The 20,399-nt window shown below is 44.8% G+C and overlaps 1 protein-coding gene across 2 annotated transcripts in view; it reads right to left on the bottom strand.

Annotated features, from left to right (window-relative positions):
• TMEM255B (transmembrane protein 255B) overlaps window positions 1–19,311 on the bottom strand; it is a 79,169-nt gene extending 59,858 nt beyond the window's left edge. For both annotated transcript variants that reach the window (XM_063347397.1, XM_063347488.1), the window contains exons 1-3: window positions 19,159–19,311; window positions 11,085–11,236; window positions 6,457–6,519 (exon numbers count right to left, since the gene is read on the bottom strand). In XM_063347397.1, coding sequence (XP_063203467.1) covers window positions 6,457–6,519; window positions 11,085–11,236; window positions 19,159–19,228 — 285 coding nt within the window. In that variant the 5' untranslated portion in view covers window positions 19,229–19,311. The remainder of the gene's footprint in view (window positions 1–6,456; window positions 6,520–11,084; window positions 11,237–19,158) is intronic.
• Window positions 19,312–20,399: the final 1,088 nt, after the last annotated feature.

The raw sequence follows: 20,399 nt of genomic DNA, 5'->3' as shown, positions 1-20,399 counted from the left end.
CTCAAAACTGGGCAGAGTTACAGTACATTTTCGTAATCTCCTCAACATCATAGAAGAGAAATATAATTGTCAGTTTACATGGGATTCTTCTTAATACATTCTAGCTACGTAAAACTCCAGAGTCTAGTCTAAATCAAGGCTCCTTCCAGAACCTAAGGAGAGAACAAGATGCCTCCAAAGGGCACCTCATTACAGAGGTCTAAGAGCTAGGCGTAAGAGAGCAGGAAGATGCTCTCAAAGAATAAGCTGCTTGACCTTATCAGCTAATAAGACACTATTATATTTTGAAAGGAATGCAGATACCTAAAGAAGAGCCATGCTCGAGCTCATACAAGTGTCAGTGTCAACCTATACTGATTATCTTTATATAAATCTCCTTGTCTGTTTCTGAAATGTGCTGTTAGATCACACCATGAAATCTAGCTCACATTTATTACTGAAAAGATTATAGTAGCTCTTTTCAGTTTTAATCATCTTAAAAGCGCTAAACAAGGATGATTGCTAATTTGTTCCATTAGTATCATTTTTACATCAGCACTAATTGTCTTTCCCTGAACTACATGAAATATGAGCACACAAAATATAATCACTGAAAAAAAAGAAGTGCTGTTGACTTTCTTTGAAGCTTGAGTTCAAGGGAGAAAAAAATACGCCGGTAATGACAATTGCCTTTACAGTATCTGCATTTCCCCTGCACTACAATGAAGACCTCTTCCATTTATTTGTGAAGAAAAATCATAGTTAGTCACAGGAGATCTGCAGAGTTGTAATGGGTTTTCTCTTTACATAAATAAGATACTTTAATTAGATGAATGTGTGTTATGGAATCTATCAGCCATTAGCATCTTTGATCAAAATCTACACTGAAGCCAGTTTCTTCCAGCATGTTCGATTGGCATGAAAAATTAGATGAAGCACAATATGTTTGAACAGGGTAGGTATCCATATCAGTATCTTTTTCTGGTGTACATATTAATAACCACCACCTTTTCACAAAATGCCCAGTGGGCATCTTCTGATGGACATAACCAATTTACAAGATACAATGGCTTTGAAAAGTGGAAGAGGTGTGGCTCTTATATTTCTGAAAACTCTCACACATGTAACTCCTTTAGAAAGCTTGTCTTCTGAAACAAATGCAAATTCTAGTGGTGAGAAAATAATCAGAGATAATATTGAAATACTACCTCAGATACATCTCAACACAGGGTAGGAATGCATGCACTGTTAGGGAAGTCTATCAACTAAAAACAGAAGAGAAAATTATTGCTTTGTTTCTCCAGCTTTTGCTGTAGTTGCTTTTCAGCACTTAATTTGAAATCTAATTATTGTTGACAGAGATTGGGAAGCAAGCATATTAAGGCACCTAAACTTAGCATCCCTCGAGAAGCCTGAAGAAATATCTTTGCCGTTTCTGTTTGTGTGCAGAGCTCCGTGTTTTAACCTCCCTCATGTTTTCAAATTCTGCTTTTGTCAGAAGCAATGTCTCCTCGGCTAAAATCACTACAACCATCTCTCTGAACAAGTCAAGGACCAAGTTTAGCCAGCTGAGCATTAGATTTATATCTGAGTATGTCCTAGACATGTCAGCAAGAAAATTAACTGTGTGCTAGCACGAAGAAAAAACAAAAGCCGGACTCAGCAACAGATGAAATCAGGTCTCAGACCTGCCGCAGACAACTGTCTTCATCGCAAGGAGTACTGAGGTTTGCACTAACTCACACCTCCTGATGGTCACTTCTGCTTCTCTGACCCCTCCCCATCCTCTCTGTGTCCTTTACGCTCCTGTAACTTCTCCCACTCCCCTCCTGCCGTAGCTGCTCTCTGCTGTATCTGCGCTGTTGACGGGGTGACTCCCACAACCCTACCGAGGGCTCTCGCAGGCAGCACTGCGATATTGCGAATGTTGAAAACCCTGGCAGTTGTTACGGTGCCTTTGCATCTCCCAATCAGTCTTGCAGGCGCCACAGTTTCAGCATGCTCGTTTTCAGCCTTGTGAACAGCACGGCTTGATGAGACTGGCATTGGAAAGACGTGCGAGTGGAAACTGTGAGCCAGTGCTTGGTTTATCCATCGGGTTAGCTAAAACAACATGCATGGTGTCTAATCGACATTGCACATTTAGGGAGTGCTTCGTTTCTGGGTGCCGGCTCATGCCACCTCCACATTTATCTCAGGAGAAACCTTTTACAGCACTCCCTCAGCTCTACTTACCGCTCTCAGCTCTGCTGCTGCGCATCCAGCCTTCCCCACCTCTGTATGCAATTTCAGCATCTCGTTTCCTAATTGGAAATACTCTGTACTGTAACGTGAGGAGACAGCAAGCAAGCAAACAAGCAAGGACACTTCATGTCTTACAATCAAATCCATTTGATTTGAGCAGTATTGTATTTTCCACCCATCCGGCCGGACTAAGTGTGCCTTTGGAACAAAACAACGTACAACTACGCTCTGTTCTTCGACCCGTGACCTGCTGTGCAGGGGGCAAGAGAGGCAAAACATTATTCTTCATTTTCTGCTGTTTGCCAGTGAGAAATATCCCAAATCAGTGGAAACCTTTAGTCAAAGGGAAACTTTGTTCTGCTGGTGCCAAGTTCTGCATAGCAGAGCCAAGCAGGAATGCTAAGAGGTGAAGGGAAATCATGCTAGTCAATGAGGCAGAGCCTGCTTCTGCAAGCGGCAGTTCCTTTGAATTAAGGGTTATACCTTGGTCAGCACATTGAGCTCCCGCTGTGGGCCCTGGGATGCCAAGAACGAGGTCAAAGAGGTGCAACATTATTAATGTTGTGTTTTAAGACCAAACCATTGTCCATTCTGCCTAACTGTGCTTTCATTCTTTCTCAAACCCCGCGCTCACATTTATCGAGTGCTGGATATTAGCTGGACTAGGTCTGCTAACCATTACAGATTTCATATTGCACTTAGCATTTCATCAGCCACGACTAAATCTGGACTTACAGAGGACAGGTCACAAGGAAACAGAACTTCAAGACAAAAAGAGAAATAGATTTATGGAGAAAAGGTCAATTTAAAATAGGTTGTTGGGTTTTTTTCTAGTGTAATTGAATCTACGTTAATTTTCAATTAAAAAAAAACAACCAAAAATCAAGTCATTACAAGGGCCAGTCAATTGTCAGAGCTACACTGGGTTAAACTTAAATTATACTGCAGTAATTGTTCAAAGGAAGTCCAGTTAAAACAGAATCATAGGATTATAGAATCTTCATGGTTGGAAAGGACCTTTGAGATCATCGAGTCCAACCATACACACACAAAAAACCTCCCTACAATCTCTGCCACTAGAGCATGCCCTGAAGTGCCACATCTAGACGTTTCTTAAACACCTCTAGGGATGGTGACTCAACCACCTCCCTGGGCAGGCTGTTCCAGTGCCTGACCACTCTTTCAGTAAAGTAATTCTTCCTAATATCTAACCTAAACCTCCCCTGCCGCAGCTTCAGACCATTTCCTGTGGTCCTGTCATTATTCACCTGGGAGAAGTGGCCAACACCCACCTCTCTCCAACCTCCTTTCAGGTAGTTGTAGAGGGCAATGAGGTCTCCCCTCAGCCTCCTCTTCTCCAAGCTAAACATGCCCAGCTCCCTCAGCCTCTCCTCATATGACCTGGTCTCCAGACCCCTCACCAGCCTGGTAGCTCTCCTCTGGACACGCTCCAGCACTTCAATGTCCCTCTTGTACAGAGGGGCCCAGAACTGAACACAGCACTCGAGGTGAGGCCTCACCAGTGCCGAGTACAGAGGCACCGTCACTTCCCTGCTCCTGCTGGCCACGCTATTCCTGATACAAGCCAGAATGCTGTTGGCCTTCTTGGCCACCTGGGCACACTGCTGGCTCCTGTTAAGCTGGCCGTCCACCAGCACCCCCAGGTCCTTTTCTGCTGGGCAGCTTTCCAGCCACTCTTCCCCAAGCCTGTAGCGTTCCCTGGGGTTGTTGTGACCGAAACGCAGGACCCGGCACTTGGCCTTATTAAACCTCATACAGTTGGCCTTGGCCCATCGATCCAGCCTGTCCAGGTTCCTCTGTAGAGCCTTCCTACCCTCAAGCAGATCAACACTCCCACCTAGTTTGGTGTCCTCTGCAAACTTACTGAGGGTGCACTCAATCCCCTCATCCAGATCATTGATAAAGATATTAAACAAAACTGGCCCCAAAATTGAGCCCTGAGGGACACCACTGGTGATCGGCCACCAAGAAGATTTCATCCCATTAATCACAACAAATGAGTAAACAATTTCTTTTCCTTCCCAGCCCCTTTTGTCCTGCTGCAATGCATAGAATTTCTAGTTACAGGAATACGACATTTCTGTTACACATCTGTGCTTGTATAAGACTTTACAATCTTATTGATGACTTCAAATTTGTTAAAGCTGCTCTAAGCCCTTTCAATCGAATATACTGAGTTACACCCCAGGGAATAATTACTGCCCTCAGTTGTAGTATGACATAAACCCTTTAAATCTCATTTCCGTAATGTTTGAAAACAAGCAGCTCAGCCTTAGCAAAGACAGTGTTAAAAGGCTTAGCCCAACTTGGATGGTACTCAAGGCAAAAGCATAATTAAACTTTCTAGTTATTTTATTGGTCGGTTCCCCAGAAATGCGATCTTTCAACAGCCAGATCATCACTATGCATTACTAGCAGAAAGCACTTTTCCTTGTTTCATGCTGGGAAATGCAAACAGGCACTAATACCAAACATACTGGACACCTATTTCTCCACAGCCCTTGTACAAATGACACAACACGTTGAGTATTACATGGTTTAACGGCTGCTTACCCATCTTACGTCTTTTTCAGATGTTTTACTTTCTGCTAAGGACAGAAGCCATAGAAAACTAAGAGGAAGATTAAAGGAAAACTTAAAGATAAAAAAAAAAACCAAACTAAAATGCTATGCCTGATAATAAAGTAGCAAGAATGCTGCGGAAGACAAAGCTATTTTCATCTGCCCACCACTGAGTCTGCAACTTGGAACCTGCTATTGATCCTGGTCTCTGATGTAGAAATCAGGGTCAATAGTTCTTAAAACCAAATAAGCTGTTTTGTCAGTAGCAAAATTAACGAGGCCTGGCCTGCTGCAGATTTGCCTCTCACAGGTCACGTCCCATTTGGATTCTCCAGTGTTTAATAAGAGGTGAGCTGATATTGCAGCCTTTGCCACCATGGGGGAACTGATTATTAATTCTCTCCTCTGCCCACCTGCGCATTTTCATCAAACTTGAGGGAACTTTACACCTTTGAAGTCTCTACCTTCCTGCTGAATTTGCCTGAGATTGGTCAATGTGTTGAAAAAAATGGAATGGGGAACGGAAAAAGCCAAACAAACATCATGGCTTTATAAGTCTCATTCCTTTGCGAAACCCATCTAGAAACAAAAGTTATAAGCAGAGGAATACTTACATCACTGAAACTTAAAGGCAATGCAAAAAAGTGATACCGTGACAGAAGATTCCCTACAAATAGTGACAACAAGACTGCGTTTACACAGAAGAAAACAGGGAATCACAGCAGACCACTTGGAAGTAAAGTAGTTACTTGTTAAAAAGTAACTTACTTAAACTTAACCTTACCTTACTTAAAAAGCAAGGTAAATCCATCATTTCCTCCTCTGAGCTTACCACCACTCTTGATTTCTACCAGTGAAGGCTCTGAGCTATGAAATTAATCATATTTCATGATGCTTGGCTATAATCAGTCTCCTGTAAAGTGCACATTGGACATGCTGTTATCCAACCAAGACGCTGCTATTTTTTGCCAAGAGCGAGGAAGTGTAAGACTTTTCACAAATCCAGTCCTACACATTTTCCTTTACCCAGATGCCCCAAGGACTTTCTGTGACTTCCTCACATAAATAAAAGCAAGGGATTTGTAAAGCCAATCTAATCTAAAAACAAACTACACAGTGTCATCAGATCCTGTCTGACCTAGCCAGGGAATCTGGACAGCAAGAGCTCTGGGGTTTTTTGGTCTTTTAAAAACATATAGTTTCAGGAAAGTGTTCCTGACTTAAACTTCTTGTGCAGGATGAGATCACCTGCCACGGTTGAGCTGACCATGAGGCTTGTTGCTGCCCAAACTGGCACAACTCATGCATTTTGTTTCTCTCCCCGTCCCTTTCCCAGCTACATGGTCCTGGCCACGCTCTGGCACTCATCTGACCCTGCCCTGGGTCGATTCAACTCACTAAACGAGCAGAAAAGTTAATTCAGTAAAAAAAAGCAGGCTGCTTCTCTTAGAAGTGAAATCTTCCCTTGCCCTGTACAGACACTCTCACTGGCCAATTCGTGCTTCTCTGAAACTTCTCAGAAACGGTGAAACAAATGACTAACATTTTGAGGCAGATGCAGAAATTTTAAGTCAACTGGAAATCCCTGTTTTTCATGTTTTTAAGACATTCTGATATGAAAAAATGAAAACTAAAAGAGCTGTTGCTTACCATTTGTCTTCTGTTCTCTACCAGGTGGATGCCAACAATCCCTAGGAAAGATCCAAAGCCAAGCTAAGGCAAAGAACAAAAGAAACACAGTAAGTCAGCTTATTTGGTCAACATACCAAAGCATTACAGTGATATCTGAGCTGATGTATCATAGAGATGGGCTAATTGGGAGGGGGTGTCAGTGGAAGGGGTGGAAGTTATTGCTGGACATAAATCTTATACTGTAATGGGGAATGACCAGTACTGCAGCTCTTTGATATTTCAAAGCAAAACTTTTCATGTAGTAAATGGAAGCCTATATAGACATACGCTTCAATAACCTGGCCGTTGTTACCATAGTCACGTATAGTTTTGAACACTGTAAAGCAAAAATTAAGTGAAGTAGGATAAAAGAACGCTTACATTTAGCCCATACATCATTCTTTAGGAAAATCGTAAAGCTTTAGGCAATTGCAGACAAATAGTTTTTCTCAAAAAATGGATGTGTTGCTGCCACGCAAGCTTCCCAAGTTCAAACCCTTCAGGTTGCATTTGTTTTACTTTAATGACTAAACACTATCACATATCCCAGAAAAAGTCCTTGCTAAAATGCCAAAAGGACCAATACAGTTAGTTTCAACATGGGACAGGTGCAGCACCAACAGCCACAGGAGAGAGAGGAGGAAGGGATGCTGGAGTAAGCTGGCCGTACTGTTCCCACCAGTGCTGCTTCAACACCAGGCTGGCAGGAAAAGTCCCCTCCTCATGATGGGCCCATGAAGGTTTGGAGGGGTAGAAACTCCTTGGATTTGTGGCTAAGACAAGGTAAAGCAGCCTTTCACCAGACCTTCTTGGAGTCAGGACTCCCACTGGGCTCATGTGGACTTGGAGGGGTCTCCTTGGTGCCACACACCTGAGACGTAGCTGGCCACAGAGTCAGAAGCAGCCACAGCAGGAGCGCTCGTGTCAACAGGCTCTTTCCCTCCTTGCCTTGCGGGGCCACACGCTGCTGCCTTGCAGTCACCTCAGTCTCCATCCCCCATCACTTCCACGATCCTTGCTCCCCTCTTCACTAGGGCTGACACCGCTCCGCTACGCCCAGATAAACCCCCAGTCATCCCCTTGGCTCCCACCCCATTTCTGCTACGGAATCTAAGCCCCTGGCTGGAACGAGGTCTCCGAATCTGGTTCAGAGCCTCTCCTCCAAGCACAAGTTAAGTTTTTAAGGACTACATGTCCCAGCCAAGGGCTTGAGCGATGCCCGTGAACTCCTTGCTGTTACGCACAACCGCTCACAGCAGAAAGCAAATCTCCTGCAAGCACTTTTACTCGCTCAGTATCACACAGGAATCCGTCACTCCCTCTCAAGAAAGCAAATGCAGGGAAAGGAGATTTGCTACAGAGTGCTTTGAGAAGATTTATGTGAAAGGGAAGCACAAGGACTAAAACCAGAGACTTTTAGAAAGAGTGCGCAAGTGCATTCATGCTGACAGCTGAATAGGAGAGAGTCTTGGAACCGTGAGCAAGGACACTCTGTTCAGGGGACAGCAACTTGGTACATTAAGATAACTACATCAAAATGATACCTGGTTCCAAGCCCCATTTTTCATCCCAACGGGAACAATCCATAAAGCCCCATTTACGGCTGACACGGGGGACACAGCAGAGTAATATTATCCATGTGAAGAAAAAATGAGCAAATAGAGAACAACTGCAATTAAATCAGAAGGAGACGGACCATAGACAGAGATGACGATGTAAGCCACGGCGTTGCCGAGGTTGGTTTAGGGCCATAGGCACTGCTTTTTTTGTCTGTTTAGACAATAGGCTATTCGGGTTGGGAACCCTGGAAGTCCAGGTCAGTATGGTGACTGGGACAATTGTAAGACTCCTGGTTGAAAGATTATAAACATAGCAAATAAAAATAGCACAAGCAGTAGTCACAGAGAAGTGACATTAAATATTTAAATATAAAAAATATTTATGAGGAATTGAGGCCGAAGAAGCTCCAACTCTGGCTTTGCAGCCTGTTCCATAAAGACAGCCCTAAACCAAAAATGATGATCAAGCAGTAATCTGCTAAATGCAGACATTTTCCAAATTGGAACATTGTACCAACTCATCTACACACAGAAAAAATTTATATTAAATCACTTTGGATGCATAAATGCAGATAATACCTACCACTGTAAAGGTGTCTTTAGAAAATAGCTTTTTCCAATAAATGACAAGTGACCACATACGCAGAGAAATTAATCTCTTCTGGAAGCCAATGTGAACTAAGCAGAAACCCAAATTATATTACGGATCTAGCCCTAATGCCCTGCTCTGCAAATGCTAGAAGTATTGCAAGTAAATCTATGCAAGTGAATAGTCTTACCCACACTGGTAGGTGTTTGCAAGATAGGGACTAATTCTGCATGGTTTTTAAGACCAAAATCCCTTACCTAAGGTCAATGAAGATTTAGATCTCACCTACCGCCTCTGAAGTTAGTATTTTACTACTGAACTCTATGAGAACTAGACGTTATCTTTAATTGTAATTAACACTATCTGTCCTCATAATCTTTCTTTTCTTTAATCCCAACAGCTAAATATGGAGCTCCGAATTCACTCCCCTAGCTTTAGCTATCTAAAAGCTTGGGACCAGTGCGATGCTGGTTTTCTCAGCTCCCTCTACTGTCAGCGGGGAAGAGAAGCACCTTTTGGGGGTTATCCAGCTCATCCTGAAAGAGGTGGGTGATTTTGCGGGGAGGCGGAGGAGAGGCCACCCCATGGTCCATCTGCCAATGCCCTGCTGGAGTCAGTAACCTCCGGCAATGAGGCAGGAACACAGCAGTGCTGCCATACACCTGTGCCCAGGCTTCTGGCAAGACATCATGCAAGGTTTGTGCAGCACCCAAAACTCTTGCTAAATGTTTGGGGTATTTGGCGTATTAATGAAGTTTACACTGACAATTACCCATCACTCTCTCTCATTTGCTTCAGTAATCCATCACAGGTGCACAAAAAGAATCCTGCGTTTTATGAAAATTATTTAGCTCCGATAATCTTTTGAGGAGGAAAACTATTAATAAGAAGTTTTGTTTTCAAAGTGTTCTGACAAATTCTAGCTATTCTATCCAGTTACTAATGACTCCAAGATTTAAAAAAATATTTTAGATTATATTTTTCAAATGAGTGAATAGACATTGTGTTATTTCTAAAAGAAACTAAATGCTGAAATAAACTGGTTTATGAACATGAGTTTATTACGTATTACACTTATTAAAGACAATTGTTTAAAAATGAAACTTCTTTCAAGAGAACAAATGCAGCTAATATGGTTTCTAAAATGTTTTAATTCAAATTACAGAAGAAGAGACCTTTATCGGTATTCATCTATTTTAGCTTAATGAAAGGAAAAATCATTCTTTTAAGGTTTTATTCTTGGAACTACTTTTTGTTCTATTTTTAAAACACCACTCCTTATAGATCATTATCCCAAAATTATCTTTCTGAAAGACCTGTTCACAGCATGACACTAAGATGTAAGAGGACTTGCTTAGGAAGAACCGTTCTAACTCACAAATTATTAATGGCAGTGCAAAATGTATGCACAATATTAAAAGATGCATATCCCTCTTCTCTGGGCATTTTATTCCATAGAGAACAAGAAATAGCGGTACCTTACAACACATTTTGGTCGTGTTGGAGCCACATACCTAAGCAGGCGCCTAACTCTAACCACATGAGTTTCTCTCTTCACCCTGCACCCTCTGCCTCCTCTTGGCTGGCTTGGGGAGACCAAACGAGGCAGATGAGCCTTTCTCTATTTGGTGCCTGTACTCCTCTTTTCTAAAACTCAGCCCAGGTACCTCAAAAAACTTTTCGAATCCAGGGCTTTCCCACCCTTTTGGATATGACCGATCTCTTCTTCTGAGATCAGAAAAGGCCACGGGGGGTTGGACCAGCAAGGGGCTGGCAGGGCCACCCCTGCCTGGAAGTCACAGAGGCACCCCAAGGTGAAGTAGATGCAATTCGAACCTTGTGCCCAGTGCAGGAACATGTTCAAGTGCTTTGTTCCCAAGGCAAAAACAAGACTAAGGATTTCGGAAGGGGATCATGTACAAGAAGAGTGGCAGCAAGACTGCACAAGAAGATGTTAAGTCTCCAGGGAGAAGCTTCCATATGCCCATCCACAGGGCTTTCCTGTGATGGACCCAGCAGAATTCCTGGCACACGGACAAGAGAGCAGAGTGGTTCTTTCTGCCATCAATGTAGTAAACTTCTAAAAGGTCACTTCAATCTATCCCATGCCTACTGTCCAGTCACTTATATGCCCACATTCAAGAGAGATCAGTGGGAAGTCAAGCCCAGGTTCTCACATAGGCCCCTGAGCCCAGCGCACGGCTGTGCAGGGCAGCCTGGACCCCCTTGTGCCCCCTAACAGCCTCCCCTTTGGGGCACTACAGAAAAACAGAGTTTACCCCCCGACCTTATCACACATTAGAACCAGATCAAAACAAAGGAGCCTCTCCCTCCTGTGAAATGCAACAGGACTGAATTTCTTCTTTTTTTTTTTTCATTCCATCAGAGCTTCCTGTATCCAGCTAATAATAGTTTATCTGGTTGGTACCCAATAATTTAAAATAGGTTTCTTTACTCACAACGATGCCTGGGTAGTAGCCTCCCACGGTAACATTTTCTGTTCTTGTGGTAGCTGCCAGACCTATGGTCAGTATGAAAACAGACACGACCAGCAGAGCAACTGTGAACCAAAGCGAAGTCTTCTTCCTTTTTGCAAATTGTCCTGTAGGGACTGGGGAGAAAAAAAAAAAAAAGAAAGAGAGCTTTTCATTGTAATCATGGCAAAAATACAAAATAACAGAAGGTTTTCTTTTGTTAATCTTTTCTGCTGTTAACCCATTGTTATTCTCCCACTAAGGAAAACAGCTGGCAGACAGCAGACCACAGAGGGAATTAAAAACCACAGAGTTAGCTAGAGCTCAGCATAACTTAATACACAGGCATTGGGTACATGCATGAGATGAGTTTTTATTAAGCTGAACTGAAAGTCAGTGACAATGATAATTATGCCTTGTCTTCAGTAATGTTTATAATTAAGTGTTGCTCACATCCGTTAAGTCAGATCCTGCATGCCTTAAACGCTTACCTACGTAAGTGCCAATTAGACTCTACCCGGACAGAACATAAAAATTTCTATTTTAAACTGGATTAGCAGAAGCTCTGCATGCTATCATGAAAACATATCTGCTCTTCATATTTACTGGAGTAAGCAAACCAATCCGTATCTCTGAAGCAAAGCTGTAATATAGTTGATCAGGTAAGGATATATGGGGCTAGCTTTTTAAACGGCAGCTGCTCAGTGAAATACATTTGGTCTCACTGGGGTTTGGATTCAGATACCCAAAAGTGAAAAAGGGCAGGCTCACCTACTGCTTTCAGCCTGCTTCGAGCCACTTAACCTCGTTCCTGTGGTGGCAATATCTGACCTGCGACCACAGGTGACTAACATCAGAGCCCCAGCCCCATAGCACTGCATACTGGAGGCCACAGCCCTCGCCAGGGATGGGGAGGTGAGAGGGGAAGGCAGCCTTCTGTAGGTCAGGCTTGATGGTGCTACTGGAAGCACGAGCAGGCGAAACGCAGGAAAGGCAAAAAGCAAGCAGAAGCCATTCGCCATGAGTCACTTGAGTTATGTGGCCGGTTTAAAGTCAGGTAACTTGGTTAAATGTTCGCAGTTCAAAAGCCAGACTGGATTAGTGATGTTTGCAAACCAAGCCAAACACTTTCAATGAATAAATAAATGCATTTACAATAAAAATCTGTATGTTTGCTGATATTTCTCCAGTAGAACAACCAGCTAAAATGAGTCCAGTCTTTTAGTATGAAATGCAAGCAACTTTACTGAAGACAAATACCATCTATTGAGCTTAGGCAAGTCTCTCTCACCCGCATGTATGAAGTCTTCCTGCTAAAGATCAAGAAATAACTCCTAAGACTCTCCAGACATCTCCCCTCCAGCCTGCGCCCCAGCTGTCTGCCTCTAGCAATTCCCTGTTAGTCCATGGAGGGTCACTGGGGATGTGGAAACAGAGAGGTTCTTCATTATCAATCAGTTCTTCATCACGTGTACGCGGTTAAAGGCAATTCTTTCAACGAAGCCAGTTCACATGGCCAAGAGGGGAAAGCAGAGTTCAGACTTGTAACTCCACAAATAAGTTGTCCTTCCCATAAACGAAAATGATCCATTCAATATATCTTCCAGCTTTTAAATAATATCTGATGTCCTTGCTGCACTCTATCGTCTTTTAAAAGTCATGGAGACCAGGGAATACCCAGTAACTGAAAAAGGCAAATGCTCCACCTATCTTTAAAAAGGGCCAAAATGGTGATTCGTCCAATCAAACGAGCTTTGGTTCCTGGGAGGCTGGGACCAAAAATATGGAGCAAATCCTGTTGTAAGACACTTTGGGGCACATAAGGAAAAGGCAATTGGAAATAGCCAGCATAGATTTACCAGAGCCAAATCATGTCTGACCAACTCAGCCGCCTGCTATGATGGAATGACTGTACTTGCGAAGCAGTGGATGTCTTTTACCTTAAATCTAGCAAGGGTTTTAACATGGTATCCCACAACATTCTCATAACCCAGTTGAGATGGTTAAAAAATTAGCTGGATTGTTGGGTTCAGCGGGAACGGTTAATGGATGGTACTCTACCTAGAGGCCAGTAACAAGTGGAGTACCATGGGAGTCTGTCTTGGGAGCTGTCCCATTTAATGTATTCACCAACAACCTCAAGAAAGTGGTAGCATGCCTGCTCATCAAGCTCTTGTGAGACCCCACCTGGAGAACTGCATCCAGGTCTGGAACCCTCAGCACAAGAAGGACATGGACCTGTTGGAGCGGGTCCAGAGGAGGGCCACAAAGATGATCAAAAGGCTGGAGCATCTCTCCTATGAAGACAAGCTGAGAGACCTGGGGTTGTTCGGCCTGGAGAAGAGAAGGCTCCAGGGAAACCTAATAGTGGCCTTCCAGTACCCGAAGGGGACCTACAAGAAAGCCAGGGAGGGGCTGTTTGCAAGGGCATGTAGCGATAGGAGGAGGGGCAATGGTTTTAAAGTAGAGACGGGTAGGTTTAGATTAGACATTTGGAAGAGGTTTTTTACGATGAGAGTGGTGAGATACTGGAACAGGTTGCACAGAGAGGTGATGGAGGCCCCATCCCCGGGGACATTCAAGGCCAGGCTTGATGAGGCTCTGAGCAACCTGATCTAGTGAAAGATGTCCCTGCTTACTGCAGGGGGGTTGGACTAGATGACCCTTCCAACCGAACACATTCTATGATTCTGTGAGAGAAAACTGTGGGGGGGCAGCCAGTCAATACTCTGGAGGGGAGGGCTGCCATTCAAAGGGATCTAGGCAGGCTGGAAAAATGGGCCAGCAGAAACCTTACAGAACCCAACAGACAGATGCAAAGTCCTGAGCAAAGGAAGGAACAACGCCTTGCAGTGATACAGGTAAGGGACAGCCAGGCTGGGGAGCAGCTCTGCCAAAAGGCACCTGGGGGTCTTGGCGTTCAATGAGCTGAACATGGACCAGCAGTGGGCCCTGGCAAGAGCATCATGGGCTGTATTAACAGGAGTGTGATTAGTAGATCAGAGGAGTAATTATACCCCTCTATTGAGCGCTTTTTAGACCACATATAATATTACACCCAGTTTTGGGCCCCCACTACAGGAAATAGATCAATTAACTGCAGTGAATTCAACAGAGGACCCCAAAGAAGGTCAGGGGGCTGCCACGCTCGCTGTATGAGAAGACGCTGAGGGAACAGGGCTTGCTCAGCCTAAAGATGAGATGGCTTTTGGCAGGGCTAGTAGCAGTCTTCCAGTGCCTACGAGTTGGTTAAGAGGACAGACTCCAGCTTTTCATGGTGGTGCACAGCAGGAGGACAAAAGACAGTGGACATAAACTGAAACACAAGAAGTGTTTCAGACTGGGTATAAGGAGAAAAAAATTCAACATTAGGACAGTCAATCACTGGAACAGGTGGTCCAAAGAAGTTGTGCTGCCTCCATCCTTGGAGGTTTTCAAGATCCAATCAGAAGAAGCCCTACGCAACCTCGTCTGACCTCATAGTACACCCTACTTTGAGCAGAAGGTTGGACTAACAACTTCCTGAGGTACCTTCCCACCTGAATTATTCAATGTTTTTATGATAGTGAAGACAGGTAGACTAAAGGTGGCTTGGGTATGCGTGCTCATATCCACTTTTATGGAACTGCAGCTGCAATGTAGACATACTTTAAAGGGACACAGGAACACAAACCACCTGAAAGTCAACGGGACAGACGCTCCTCAACCAAGTGTTTCTGAAACCACTGGATGTCTGCTTTTATGAGAAGTGCCTGAGGAGACAGGCCTCTACATTTTTCTCAAAGTAACACCTGTACTGGCAAAGGTTAACCAGATCGCATGGAGATAACCTAAGGGTCCAGTCTGCCCTCCGGAGTTTTGGTTATCAATAATGATTTGCAAAAAACAACACATGAGTTTGATTGCTCAGACTGAGTTTTCTGGAAAATGTCTTAGGAAAAGCACGCTCTTATTTGTAATTGGAGTAAATCGGATGTGGGTTTAACGAGATAAAACAGAAAAGGACGTCATTACTTATAGGATCATTTTTTGGACTGAACTACATCTGTTTGTAGAGGGTGGTGAGACACTGGCACAGGTTGCCCAGAGAGGTGGTGGAAGCCCCATCCCTGGAATTTTTTAAGGCCAGGCTGGACGGGGCTCTGAGCAACCTGATCTAGTGGGAGATGTTCCTGCCCATGGCAGGGGGGTTGGAACTAGATGATCTTTAAGGTCCCTTCCAACCCTAACAATTCTATGATTCTATGATCTTGACTTTGAAATTTACATGCCCTAGAAAGCATTTACATATGTGATACCCTTCAGTCCTCACATTCATTGATCTTTTACCAGCTCCACCTCAAATCAAAGGCAAATACCCAATCATATAACTTCTTTTTCAAACTCCAATTTGGAAGCTCTCATAACTACATGTAGTTAGCTACCCTTAGGAGAGATGACTTACAGGCAGGAGCACAGACAGGCCCCTTCTGGAGCAAGCCCTTGATCTCAGACATTGCCACATGCTCAGATAAGATGAGTAGAAATCAGGTCTAAATTAGCTTCTGCTCTGTCTGTCTGGATTTCCTTAGTCACATCAATAAAAATCTTTGGCATCCTTATGAAAATCTGTATAATTACATGTATATAAGTCACCAGCATATTGTCAGGCCCAAGTAATATTTGTAAAGCAGCATATCTTCAGATGCAAAAGGTTCCTACTATTAGCTCCCTTCTGCTATTTCAGTCATGTTGGCTCCCAAGATTTTTCGAGTCTTTGTTTACTGGTGTTTGTAGCAGTTGCCACGCAGTTCTTTGGATCTGCTTTTACTGTATCTACCAGCCAAAACCCACTGCCAGCCTGTTCCCTTGGGAGCCCTGTCCAGAGCAGAGACAGAGGGGCTGGCCCAGCCTTCTTCCCTGACGCTCACTGTGGCAGGGCTTGGACCGAAGGCCAACCATATACAAGAAGAGCCGGTAAATTAAGAGCGGAGGAAATGTTGCTGTCAGTATTTCTGGGCTGAATTTTCTTCCAACACCGACGTTTCTGTAGTGCAGGAGACAGTTAATGTAGGGTATTGACTTTCCAATTTTGTAATACTGACATGACTCTCAGGATAATTTTGACATTTATCCCCTTTAACTTCTTTAACAATGATTCGGTATGAACATATAAACTCTTTGTCTGGACCTTCCTCCAATTTAGTTATAGCTTCAAATTCTTATCTCTAGCATACCAAAAATCAAGCGTGTAGCAAGAAATCTTCTCATCATATCCTTATTAGCGTTAGCTTGAAACCAGGGTCAAGAGAGAGCGTGAACATGTTATTACCTTCTATTGGCAATATTCTTCAGCAGTTTTGTCCAGTGACGCATTAACTGAGTTTTGATACTGCACCAATGGGCACTACAGTAAAAGTTGGGAGACAAATTAGAGAGGTAAAGCTGCTTCCACATCACTGGCTTGTGCCCTACCTGGCATAGACTGAAATTGTGCGCAAAAAGGAACAGTCCCAGAACCACTGCCTGCTTTGTTTGCTAAACGTCTGTCAGCAAAGTACCTGCTTCAGCTACTCAGCCCCACTATCTCAATGGAAGGAAAGAAAATGCTGACAGGACAAGGAGGAGAGACACCAGACTGCTGTCTCCTTGGGAGAGAGAAAGGCCCATGAGGAGAGAAATTGAGATCATCCTCCAGTGAGTAAAAAGTTCCTCCTAAAGACCAAGCTCTGCTGGACTCAGCAAAACCTTTTGTCCATTCATCAGTTGCAGAAAACAAAATTATATTTTCAATGCTCCGTTCACAATGGCTGGGGGATAAATTTAGTTTGTAGGAAGACTATGGAAAATTAATGGTTTCGTGGGGAGGGTATAGATCAGATTGGTGGTAGAATGCAAAGTGATGGATCTAATGATGAATGGTAGGGTCTGGATTTGAATGAAGTGAAGGGTGAGTTTAAAAGAATAACAAATGACTTTATGATGAAACACGTCCATGGTATGGAATGTGTTCAATGGTCAAAGGAAAGAAACAATAGAGTGAAATAGCATCTCTCAATTCTGTAAAATTTGCATATGTATCATCTGCAATTTAACTCAAAAAAAGTCTACATTTAGACTAAGGCAACTATACTTTGTTAACTTCACCACTCCTGTTAAAATCCAGCTCTAGATATCACAAAGTCTATTAAAAGGTGTGGAAAGATTTTTTGCAAGGAAGGAATCACTGCAGGATGTAGCAATTTGCTGGGACCACAATCACATTTGCTGAATACTAGCACCACAGAATTTCATAGCTTCCTCTCTGATCTAGTTAAGGTGATCCAAATGGAAACACTTATTTCAAATAATGCCCCAGCCCAACATACATTAGTATCCTAGTATCAGAAAAGATGAGGGAGGAAAGTTTTGTAGCAGAAAAAACAGTGCATTTTTAATACTTAATGAATATTACTAAAAACTGTGACACGTTTCAGAGAGTGGTATTAACCATATATAGTAAGATAATTTAAACAGAAATTCACCATTGGCAGAGGAGTTTAGTATCAAAGGTATCCGCTGCTTTGCTGCTACCACGAAAATATTTAAGGGAAGGTCTTTGGAGCTAAATTAATGATTTTTAATTACGGCAGTGCTCACTTCAGTACCATCTCTCTCTTAGCTACAATTTTCACTGTGTATTTTCAAACATGGTTTATGCCAGTGAAATGGAATTAATCCTACATTGCCTCCCAAAATTAAATGTGATGGACTGAGATGCTTAAAAGAGATATTCACACCTGCTATCGGTGATTACTTTCCCTTTTCTGATTAAATGCTTGACTTGTCTGGAGTGCTGAACTAATTAAACCAGATGCAACAGCATTCGTTTCAAGCCACAAGACAGCAGCTTTACCAGGCCCGTCTCTCTTATCTTTACTATGAATCTGATGAGGAAGAACCCATGAGTGTGTTACATATTCAAGGCCATAGGAAACATTACTGTGCTCTTTTACAATTCTATTAAAACAAAAAACAAACCCACCAACCAAACAAAAAACCAAACCCACAAACCCTCCTATACTATGTAGCATAGCTAGAGTCAGTGATACCATGCGGTATCACTATGACTTCATTGCTTTGACAACAATTGTTTCACTAATAAATAATTTAACGAGCAGCTAATCACCAGCTTAAAGCTAGCATACAGATTCTTCTTTTTCCTCTGTTTACCTGAAAACATGTTAAAGTTACAGTACACCTTTCACTGCTACCTTTTCAACACCAATACCATTTTTCCTCCAAATTTAAGACAAAAATTATGATCTAATACATTTTTTAACTGGCTGTTACAATCCTTGGCTACATAGCAAAGTCTCTGTTTATCCTTCCAAACACTACACGCGCAGAGTAATTCCCAGCAATAAGTTCTGTATTTTCTCGACGCCAATGAATTTCACAGGAATAACGGAAATGCTTGTCCTTTCTTTTCGCGTATACCTTTATTTCCCAGGGCGCCCGCTGTCAGCACCAGCAGCACACGACTTCAGCAACGAATTCGTAGAAAGCGGAGGATGGAAACCCGGCTGCCACTCGCCTCGGATGCCACCCGACCCCACGGCGGCCACCAGCCTGCCCCACGCCAACCCCGCACCCTGCAACACCCCCCCACCCCACCCCACCCCCGCCTTCCCCAGCAACTGCCCCTTTTCATCCAGCCGAGCAGGATTTACATTAATTTCTCATTAGCGTCCCGTATCGAGCTACTCGTTCTAATGTCACACCGTCGGCACGGTGATACATTAGGCGCGGCGGAAAGCTCAAAAGAAAAAAAAAAAAAAAAAAAACAAAAAAGGTATTTATTTTTAAACCCCTCCGTGATGGAGAGTAAGACAGACGGCAATGACCCGCACAGGCTGGGGTCCCCCGCTGTCCCCGCTCTGCGGGACGCGGCCCGGGCAGAGCCCCCGCTTACGCCCCGTTAAGCGAGGCGGGGGCAGCTGCGCCTCCCCCGGGGGAAGCCCCCTCCCCGCCTCGCCCGGGCCCCGCCGCCGCCTCCCGGGGGCAGGAAAGTTGCGACGGGGCCGGTGCCGGATCTCACCTGTGGGGTCCAGCACGGCCAGCGGACCCGACACCGCGGGGGCGGACGGCGGCGGGGGCGCCATCATCATCTTCCCGCGGGCGCCTCCGCTCCACTCCGCTCCGCGCCTCGCCGCGCTGCGGCCGCGGCTGGCCGTGGGGTGCGGGCGGCCCGGCGGGCCCGCCCCGCGGGGGAGCGCGGTGGGAGGCGGGGGCGGGGCGGGGCGAGCGGCGCTTGCCCCCCGGCGAGCCGTGGTGGCGACGGGTGGTGGCCTCCCCCCAGCCCCGCGGCTTAGGGCGGCGGGTCCCCGCAACCCTGCCGCCCTCGCCCGCCCGCAGCCCCACGGGCCGAAGGGGTCGCGTTCACTGGCCGTTCGGTGGCCCGGGGCGAGCTCCCTTGTGGACGGGTGCACTAGGTCCCTCAGGCACCTCACAGCTCGCCTTCCCCGGGCTCGGTCTCTGTCCGGGTCCAGCCACCCTGCCCCAAAACTAAGTCTCACAAAGTCTCCAGGTGCAGGTCCGTCTCCTCGCTGCCTTCTGGTTTCCCCTTTACAAGGTACAGGTCTCCTTGTTTTTCAGTTGGGCACCCTTTTCCTCCCACTGTATCACAGAACCCTGCAGGGATGCAGGTTGCACAGGAACATGTCCAGCCAGGTTTTGAATATCTCCAGAGAACAAGACTCCACTACGTCTCTGGGCAGCCTGTTGCAGTCCTCTGTCACCCTTAAAGTAAAGTTTTTCCTCATGTTGAGACGGAATTTCCTGTGTCCAGCTTGTGCCCGTTGCCCCTTGTCCTGCCGCCGGGCACCATTGAAAAGAGTCTGACCCCGTCCTCTTGACACCCATCCTTCAGATATTTACAAGCATTGGTGAGGTGCCCTCTCAGTCTTCTCTTCTCCAGGATGAACAGACCCAGGTCCCTCAGCCTTTCCTCGTAAGAGACGTGCTCCATTCCCTTGGTCATCTTTGTAGCCCTGCGCTGGACTCTCTCCAGCAGTTCCCTGTCCTTCTTGAACTGGGGGGCCCAGAACTGGACACAGTACTCCAGATGTGGCCTCACCAGGGCAGAGTAGAGGGTGGGGATGACCTTCCTCAACCTGCTGGCCATGTTCTTTTTAATGCACCCCAGGAGACCATTGGCCTTCTTGGCCACAAGGGCACCATGAGCAGCTCATCTCCAGGCTGACCTTTGAGCATGTGGGGAGGAGGGAGGGGCGAGGACAAGGTCTTCATTTGTGTGGCAGTCAATGACTTAATGCATTA

The sequence above is a fragment of the Chroicocephalus ridibundus genome, chromosome 1 (genome assembly GCF_963924245.1).
Source record: "Chroicocephalus ridibundus chromosome 1, bChrRid1.1, whole genome shotgun sequence".
Taxonomy (NCBI): Eukaryota; Metazoa; Chordata; class Aves; order Charadriiformes; family Laridae; genus Chroicocephalus; species Chroicocephalus ridibundus.
The sequence above is the reverse complement of the archived record's forward strand: the minus strand, read 5'-3'. Positions and strand labels throughout refer to the sequence as shown.